This window comes from Cygnus atratus, chromosome 1, assembly GCF_013377495.2.
Source record: "Cygnus atratus isolate AKBS03 ecotype Queensland, Australia chromosome 1, CAtr_DNAZoo_HiC_assembly, whole genome shotgun sequence".
In the NCBI taxonomy this organism is placed as follows: Eukaryota; Metazoa; Chordata; class Aves; order Anseriformes; family Anatidae; genus Cygnus; species Cygnus atratus.
The window spans coordinates 111,813,392-111,823,181 of NC_066362.1; the positions used below are offsets into that span (position 1 = coordinate 111,813,392).

At 43.2% G+C, this 9,790-nt stretch overlaps 1 protein-coding gene across 1 annotated transcript; it reads right to left on the bottom strand.

Annotated features, from left to right (window-relative positions):
• Positions 1-4,534: 4,534 nt before the first annotated feature.
• Positions 4,535-5,419, bottom strand: C1H21orf140 (chromosome 1 C21orf140 homolog). Its single transcript, XM_035545872.1, is given in 2 exon segments — positions 4,535-5,147; positions 5,149-5,419. Coding segments are annotated over 2 exon segments (759 nt in total). The 5' UTR covers positions 5,295-5,419.
• Between the last annotated feature and the right edge of the window lie 4,371 nt (positions 5,420-9,790).

Genomic DNA, 9,790 nt, shown 5'->3' on the forward strand with positions numbered 1-9,790 from the left:
CTGGCCTAGAGGAGCACTGTGACATGCGCTCAGAGCATCCATTCCAGCTCCATCATGGGAGAAACTAGTTGACTAAGCTGACACATACCTCTCTTGTTTTGGCCTTCCCCAGGCCCAGTTGTCCAGAGTCTCCCCAGAACTGCTTCCAAAGACATATCTACTTGCTGCCTCTTCTCCCTGTTCGTTAACTATTTACTAATCTCAGCCTTCAAGTCAAGTTTAGGGAGAAACTGATAGACCTCACTTGAGGAACCTGACTGCCCTGTAAAAGTCTCATGTCTGATCACATGGAAAACGAACCAATCTATATAGCTGTGCAAGTGTAAAACCCACATGAGTAGGTGGAGACATATCAAGTAAAATTTCTGGAACCTGAGTTTACACACACACATGCATACATACATACCCTGATGTGTGCCAGAAGCCATTTCCAGATAGGATGGCTGTAAGTGGCCACCTGGTTCAGGGACTCAGAGGTGGCTGTATGTTTGTACACAACCTACCTCATTACACAGCTTGACTTTGGCTATTTGAGCTGGTTCGTTTTGGCTACCGGAGCAAGCTCAGCATATCGTTTAGGCTCAGCTGGACCTTGACTGGCATATGTGTGAATCAAACTTCTATCATGGTTATAATCAGAGCACCAGCTGCCTCTTTTCCACTTCATAACAGGAGTACCTGATAGCTGCCAGAATAGTTATCCCCATAGCAATGGACTTCTCATATGCTCCTGTAGAGAAAAAGTTTGTTTGGGCACAAATAAGTGATTAGGCATGTATTCATGTGAATCTCCATATGGCATCAATTTCTCCCACTTTGAATCTGATAAAAGAGCTATTGAAAATGTCTGTTTGTAATGGCATCAAAGGCTGTGCCTCACTGGGAGACTGTTTCCAGTCTGTCCAAAAGCTCTTGAGATGGCTGCCACAGAGCAAAGAACGTGCATGGCTGCTCCCATTCAATCCCCAGCGATATAACACGGGTGTCTTTTTTTTATGTCCTTTTTTCTTCCTCGGTTTCTTTATACTGGTTGGTTTTGCTCTCCAGTGCCTCATCTTCTGTCTGTGTAGCACTTTTCCAGTCCTATGGCTCTTTTGATTTGGTGTGACTCATATTCCTCTGGCCTCGTCACAGATTTGAGGAGGCTTAGAGCTAGCCAACAAGAAAGGTCAGACACTAGCAGATAAGTGGCATTTAAGTCATATTAATGAGTCTGGCCCTTATGTATATTTGTTTTCTAAAGCGTTTTTCTTTTGCATTTCTTGCATGGAATGTTGTCCCTGTCTTCCTTCTTTCCCCTGTGCCTTTCTATCTTTGTGTGATCACTTCAGCAGGAGGTTTCAAGGAACAGGATCACAGGGGCAGAGGCTGAGCTTTGAAAGCTGTTGTCTTTCCACTGCCTGGCCAGCCTTCTCCCAGTTCTCATACATGGCCTGAAGTGTGCTCCACTCTGCCTGCTCTGTCAATGAAGCTCAAATCTTGTGTCCCACCATTACATCCTTGACTTGGGCCTCTGTAGGCTCTCGGCCCAAGTGCATTTGCCCCATCTGTGCTCCAGGTTGCAGCATACTGTTAGGAGAGTTGACTTGAAAATAGGGAAAAAAGTGCGTTAAGCCAATCATTACAGGCCTGCTTCATGGACTGGAGGAAAATAAAAGTTTTTTGTTTTTTTTTTTTTCCCCATGAAGATGAGGCTTGAAAAAGCATTTAGAAGTAATTAGTCAATGAGACATCATGAAAATTCAGGTGATTTGCATTCCAGCTAGCTTAGAAGAGAGGGACATCTGTTATAGCTGCCTCATCAACGTATGCATTTGCATCTGCCTCTCTTCTTTATGCAAAGATACTTTAATCGTTTTATTCTAGTGGTGCGTTTCAGTCACAGAGTTGGGAATGGGAACAAAGATGTTTGCTTTGACATCCTGCAATGGTCAAACACTCTGGGCCTCAATACAAGAGCTACCTAATAAAATAATAGCTATTTAAAATCCTACCAAGAAGATATTAGACTCATGCATGCTATTTCAAGTGCTCCTGAATGAGGTGCATGCTATTTGGTAACATCCTCCTATTAGATTGTTTAGTCATATGTTAAAGGAATTGCTTGTCATCCTAAATTACCAGTTGAGTCAGAACTTCATGAGCCACAATATTTTTCTTCAGTACAAAGCGCTACAAAGTTTTTTAGAAAACATGGGCTGTAATTACCCTTATGCAGCAGCAAAGGGGGAGGGAAGAAGAAAGAAAAGGACTCATCTCAGAGGATTTTATACAAAATACCAAAGTTCATTTGGTTTCCAACTTAGTTCTTTTCCTGCCCACAGGTTTCCATTCACTTTAAATATGACTGGGTAGAAAAGTTTCACCAGCCCTCAGCCTCCCAGGAGAAGGCTGGGAAGAGTGAAGGTGGTTGGCAAGGCCTTCTCAACCCTTCATGGTCCTTGGCTGGGAAAGGATGTTTTTCCCTCACTCTCTGGAAGATGTGCCATCAAACCCTTCTTTCCTCGTGCTTGTTTTCATGAAGGCTTCACCCTCATCTTACTAAAGAATATGAAATAGGGAAGACTGATAAATTCCTGTCAAGAAGTTACTTCCTTACGGTTCTTCCTGGTTGCTGAAACAGCTGGAAAGCAGGTGATTCTGCACCTGGTCCCGTGGTCCTCATTGTGAATTACAGATGGCAGCAGACACACCCTAGCAGCAAATAAGTGTTGCAATGTAGCCCTGAACCCGCAGTTGTGTAAGCCAGTGGCAGCAGAAACCCATAGGGCTGAGCTGCAGTGGAGAAGCAGTGTGGGACTCTGCTCTGTTCATGTTTGGTCTCACTGCTTCTTGTGTAAATCCAGAATAGAGCAGTGAACTCATCAGGTTTTTGCTGATTTGAGAATGGCTGGAGTTAGCACTCTGTGTCCGCAGCCTCATGCCAACATTATAGTGCAGTGTCATCATGTGAAGGTAAACAAAGTCATTGTGAAAATGAGTTGTGCATCGTATGTTTCTTAAGAAAACCAAGCTAGTGTGCAATTACTGCATGTTTTTGCTGTAAAAAAGTATTGGACTTATTTCTTTTCTCATGTTGATTTCACACCACTTCATATTCATTGATATTTAGCGGCAAAATTTCTGTTTCAAGCCAATATGAAATTTTGTTCAGGGCCGTGATACCATGACAATTGAAACTTTCCTGCCTCTCTCCAATCTCTCCCCTTTTCTCCCCCACTGCCCTGCATTTGAAGCACTTAATTTTCCGTTCTGTGCTACTTCTGTGTATATAAAAATGAACAGATGTTTTTGCTGATGAATATGATGCTGAGAAAAGATGGTTATTTTCCCCTGTATATTCATATTTCAGCTTTAGAGAATGATATGAGTAGATTCTTCTGAAGGTAAATGAGACTCCCTGTTCAGATATCTCTCTGCCACACCAAATTACAATGCTCATTGAGATAGTTTCCACACACTGTAGAAAAACTGCACAGATTTTCCTCAGTGCATTGAAATGTTTTAGTGAACCTGTGAATCATCTTATAACTTATTTATGTTTTCATGGTTTTAGTTTTCTGTCTTAAAAGTACACAATAAACACATGCAAAGTAATTGGCTACATGGAGAAAGTAAATTGGGAGCCACTTTACAAAAACAAGAAAGTATTCAATGAACTTGAAAAGCAACACATTTAAAACTGATGTTAAGAAGCACTACTTTTCATCACTCGTAAATAATCTTTTGAACTCAGTTCTGTGAGAAATCATTGCATCTCAGGGCCCAGTAGGATTCAAACAAGAGTGAATTGATGTCATGGATAAGGAAAATCTGCAATGATGGATGCTATATTTTATCCTGAGAGACCAAACTACTCTTCATGCTTTAAAGCCTGAACCGACTACTAATTATTAGGCTTCAGAAAGGAACTTCCCTTAAAAAAAAAAGATTTACCTGACATTTAAATGTTTATTGCAGAGCATTTTTAGAAGCAAGGCACTAGGCTTAATGAACTACTGGGCATAATGAGCTGATAACAGATATTAATGCCTATGTTATGGGTAAGTCGCAATAAATTCTTCTGGCTTCCTTAAGCTGTGGTCTCTAGCATCAGTCATGGTCCAGCATATTCTCTGTTCAGGAGAAGATCTTCCATGGGGGTCAGAGATGGGCCTGACCTACAGATTTCATTTTGCAGCCCAGTCTTTCTCAAAATTGAGGACAGTTCCCTCTGTGGCATGGTCTCAAGACTCCCATGACAGAGGAATGTATCCAGAAGGCAGGCTAACCTGGGCCTTAGGCATGCTTTATCCCATTTTGCAATAAGGCAAATTAACTGTCCCTTTTCAGTGCAAGTATGGAACTTATCAGCCTAGTCCTGGAATACATCTGAAATGTAACATTCAAATTTAAAATGATCTCTTTTATTAGTACTATTGACATGGTGGGTTGTTTTATTTTGTTTTAAGTTTATATCCTTTGAAGGGAAGGGCTCAACAGAGCTGGAACCACTATCAAAACACATCTGAGGCATGACTGTAGGAAGAAATAGTTAAGAAAATGTGTCAAGGTAGTAGTTTTCCCATTTCTTCACTTTGTTAATCGCTACCTTCCATTTGTTTGGGGTCATCTTCTCTATTCCTTTAGTAATCAAGTCATTGAAGAGGATGCACCTATAGGAGTGAGTCGTCTCAACAGACTTCAGGGCAAAGTCCTTCCTGTTGTTTATAATAAACCATTTCAAAGAAGACCAAGCAACATCCATTGGAGAAAGATAGCTATAAGATGAAGGCGCAATGAGAAGCTCATGGCCATTGGCTCTAGCAGTCTTGGGGCAACACTTAATGCCAGACATGTAGATCACTGGTGGAACTGGAGGCAGAGTTTCTGTCTCCTGCTCCTTGCCATCTTTTGCCTCAACATGTGTCGGCTGCCTTTTGTCTCTTGTCACAATTACACATTTCCCATAGGTCATGGTCAGAGAATCACACAGCTCCTGAAAGACACCGTTCTGCTGATGGATGGGCAGTTCATCTCTTAATAGCAGTTTGTACCTCCAGGGCACCCACCCTTGGCTGCTGCCAGCATGAACAAGTGTCCATACTGGCCTGCGCAGGCTGGCCTCCTCGGCGATTTTTTCTCCTGTAATAAGACTTTCTGGAATATGTTTCCCCTAAAAAAACAGTGTTGAAACCATTAAGCTGCAGAGCCCTCAGAGCTCTTAAATACTGCAAGCACTGTTTCTTTGAAGCAGCATCAAAGCAGCCCCTGGAAATTACGTGCCTGAGAAGTGGGTTTGTGAAGCGCTGCATGTTGGCATCTCAAGGGACAGAGAGTTGGGGTAGGAAGCCGCCGAGCTCACAATGAACCCGGTTGCCCTGGTGGTACCTGCGGTGTCACACCCAACCAGCAGCAGCCCTGGGACTCCCAGGGGGCTGATCAGAAAGCACCCAATCTTGGAAATCAATGTCCTGTCAGTCTGAGTAGGATGGAACTTAGCAGCGAGCAGTTTCTCTCATCAGGACATTGCTCATCCTGAACATCACGGCTCCTCTCACAGCTCTGGGTAGGTGCTTGGGCCCTGTATAAGTGTGGGAGAGCCAGACACCTCCAAAAGGGGTTTGGAGGGGTTGGCATGTGGAGAAAGGAGCTGCTTAGAGTAAGCAAAGAGAGCAAACCACTGCCTGAGCATTGAGACCAGCAGTAACTGTCCTCTCCTTCCCTATCAAGTAGGTGGCCTCACAGAAGATGAGGCCTTGATAACCCCTGGGTGGAAGAGTATGCTGTGGGTTTGGGTGAAGGTAGACTTTTGGATGCCCTCATGAGCCTTTGTGTAGGGCAGGCCTGGTTCTGGCAGCAAGCAAGGTGCTGCCCCATCTTGCATGTGAGGGGCACAGGGTGCCTGGATCCCAACACTGAAGCCGTGTGTATGAGGTCCACCATGTTCAGTTTGCCCAGTTCCAGGCCTTGGAGGGGGAAGAAATCAGTGATGCCTTGGACTTTGCTTCAGGGTGATGTATTTTCACAACTAATCTATTTTTTAGAGACCTTTAGCTTTCCACATTGTACACCCACTTCTCCATTTTGTTCTGGCCCTGAAGATGAACCCCTGAGGGACCTGTGTCGAGCCTGACACCAACACCATCCAAAGGTGAGCAACCCCTTCAGAGAAAGGGAAGCAACTGTGGGGAAAAAAGAAAATTGCTCATGCTGTGTTATTGGACACACAAGTGAAGACTATTTTGACCTGCTTGGTTTCTTACCTCTCCTTTCTCCTCCCGTAGATGCTCACACAGACTTTTACCACAGGAACAAGCTTGTCAGTAGCAAGACTGGTAAATTGCTCACACTTAGCTGTACCTACAAGGCTGAGAGTGAAAGGTGGCAGCAAATGAAGATACCCCATGGTACAGGTCATTCTCTCCAGAACATTTCTCCTCTTAACACCTTTCCCCTGATGCACTGGGAAACTGTGAATTCAAAATATGTGTGAGCAGGAATGTGGGGGCTAACTCAGCTGTCTACATGCTCTCCTTGCTGAGGCAGATGAGTGATGGGTCACATCACGTTAGCACCATCACGTGGAGATCAGAACTCTGGAAATTTGATGTAAGATTGTTCTGGCTTCAACTGGGAAAGAGTTAATTTTCTTCCTAGTAGCTCGTATAGTGCTGTGCTTTGGATTTAGAGGGAAAATAATGCTGATAACACACCTATGTTTTACTTGCTGCTGAGCAGTCCTTACTCTAAGTCAAGGACTTTTCAGCTTCTCATGCTGCCCTGCCAGCAACCAGGCTGGGGGTGCACCAGGAGCTGGGGGGGGACACAGCCAGGACAGCTGGCCCAGACTGCCCAAAGGGATGTCCCACACCACAGGCATCATGCTGAATAATAAAACAGGGGAGTTGGCCTGGGGAGGGAAGGGGGGATGTTGCCATTGCTTGGGGACTGGCTGGACAGTCAGCTGGTGGTGAGCAATTGTGTTGTGTATCACTTGTTTTGTTTATTTTTGTTCTTGTTTTTGTTTGATTGTTTTTCCATTTTCTTTCATTTTATTTATTTTTTCTTTCTTATTAAACTGTCCTTATCTCAACTCATGAGTTCTTGCACTTTTCTTTTAAATTTTCTTCCTCATCCTGCTAGGGTGGGGAGTGAGTGAATGGCCATGTGGTGTTTAGCTGTGTGCTAGGTTCAATCACAACAAAGGTTAAGGATATAACCCCAGAAGGAAGCCTGTATGGTTTAACTGTTAGCCAGATGCAAGATGATGGCAGCTTCAGACTGCAAACATATGGAAAAAAAAAAAAAAAACAACTCTTAAATCTGCAGTTTATATCCATATGAGAATATACCAAAAAAATAATATTGATCCGTCTTTGTTAGTATTTCACACAGCGATGCACTCTTCTAGTGTTAGCTTTTGTCCTTACTAAATACATACTAGAAGCATTACCTGACATGAGTAGTCCTGGAATTATTGAGTGTTTATTAGTTTTGACAAGCACACATGTTCAGAGGCCTTTGTGTTGTTTTAGACACACCTCTGTTCAGAAGCTGGCTGTAAAGTGTCGAAACAACTACCTGTAAAGAAATCTAATTCCATAATTTTCCTTTGTGCCTGAGACCAACAACCCATCTGTGACACTTACTGGATCTGCAGATCATATATATCCCTTGTTGCCTAAATTGAAGATGTCTTTTCCTTCTGTTCTCCCCAAGGAGGATTTACTGAACTGTGAATGAGTTGGAGCATGCAACCCTTCAGATAGGCACAAAGTGGGCATGTCCCTTTTGTTTCTCTTACTTTTCAACTGCCTTCCAATTGTCGATAGCATGAATGCAGCCATCAGGAGATGAACTTCAAAAGCACGATCCTTCTCTCAACCGGACTACACATGTAGGTACAACTGAGGTTGCCCAGGAAAATTAGGTTTGATGTTCCTCAGTTCAGGTTCCCTGTAGTGAACAGTCCTGAAACTGCTCCTCTAACTCTCCAGGCTTTTGTATTTTTGCAGCATCAAGTCAAATGCTGAGGGATGAATTCTGCTGCCATTGGCTTAGTGCCTGTTTTTGCTTTCACGTGACAATGATGGGACTTGGCAAGATGGATGAAGGAGGCTCAAACCAGCCTTTCTGCTTGTGAGGTCTTAGGCATGGGCGAGGTCTGTTCCACTGCATTTTGGTGCTGTCCCAGGAAGACAGTGTCCCTCCTAGCCTGTCAGGTGACATCACTGTGCCCTGTCTCCTTCAGCCCCTAATAAAATTGGTCTGAACCTAAGTGGTTACAAAAACACTGACTACAATGCTAGCCGCTGATACCTAGTGAGACCAGAGGGATGAACTGTTCTCATCTCCTTTTCAGAGGATTTATTTGAGAATTGGATTCCCCTCTGTTCCAGTCAAGGATATGGCAGAAAACCATCTGTTAACCTGCTTTAGAAACAATTATTTATGGTTCCAACATCTCAATACTATCAAAAAAAAAAAAAAAAAGAAAAAGAACAACCTTGGGCAGCAGACATAAGGCAGCAGGATAAGACATAAAACCACATATTTTATTTTCCGTGCTCCATTTAGTCTGCTCTGTTACTTTTTGCCTCTTTTCTCTCCCAGTCCTTGTCTACATAGACAGTGAGCGCTTTGGGCCAGGGACCTTTTTTTCCTTTTGCAGTTTCAGACTTGTGACATTCCCTAACACAGCCACACAGTGCGAAATGCATGGACATAGCCCCTGCCTTGAAGTGCATCTAGGATTTGGGAAAAGACACCTCGGATCACTACCTCATCCTTCCAATATTGAACCAGAGCCTTCTCCTCTTGCCCTGCTGCCCCACCCGCGAGCTCTGCCTCTGGCAGCAAGGCAGTGCCCTGAAGGTTGTAGTTGGGACCACCATCCTCCTTGTGCATAGACGTTGCACCTTACACCCCAAGCACACTGCACCAGATAGGGGTGACTGCCCCCCGGGTGCCTGTGGGCATGGGCGGTGGGCTCAGTGCCATGTGGAGCACTCCCCAGGGATGCCCAGGAAGGACAGTGAGGCCTGACCCCCCCCCAGTGTGTTTTTTTGATGCTTTACGGAATGCCAGCGTACCACTTAGCTAAATGGCAAATTTACCAATTACCCATGAACAAAGTCCCTATTAATGAGGCAATTAGGATACCAATTATCACTACATACCAATTACCCATTTCAGTAGTAATTAAGTTATTAGGTTACCACTCACCACGTTTACACAAGCTAAAAATCATCACAAACCCTTTATTTTAAAATACAAAATGAAAACATAATGAAATATGGAACGTAATGAAATACACATAGACAGTAGGCATGATGTTAGGCAAACAGTGGATGTTTCTGCTGATGTATTAAGTATAGCAGCTTAAATTAAGTTGATAATTTTGAAATATAACATTTTATATTTATCTATATAAAATGTCCTGTAAGTTCAATTTTTTTCCCCAAAACCAATACTTGAGAATATTATTCTACAGGAAATCTGTGGTGGCTTTTTTTCCAGTCTTACATGGAATGAGGAAAAATAAAATTATTTTTTCTGACAAACACCATGCCCAACTTAAATAATCCATTTTCCCTCCTAGCTGACTGATGAAGTCCTGAACACTAGCTGAAGTCTCACTCCAAAGTAGTATTTCTGGTGTCAAAAGAGAATTTCCAAAAGCGTGTAATTTTAGCTCTCCATCCATGATGGAACCAATAAGAGAAGCACTTGCCAAAATCAAAGATGTCCAAAGGGTGGAAACACAGGAAAAAAGTGGAAACTTCAGAAAATAAATTAAGCTCATATC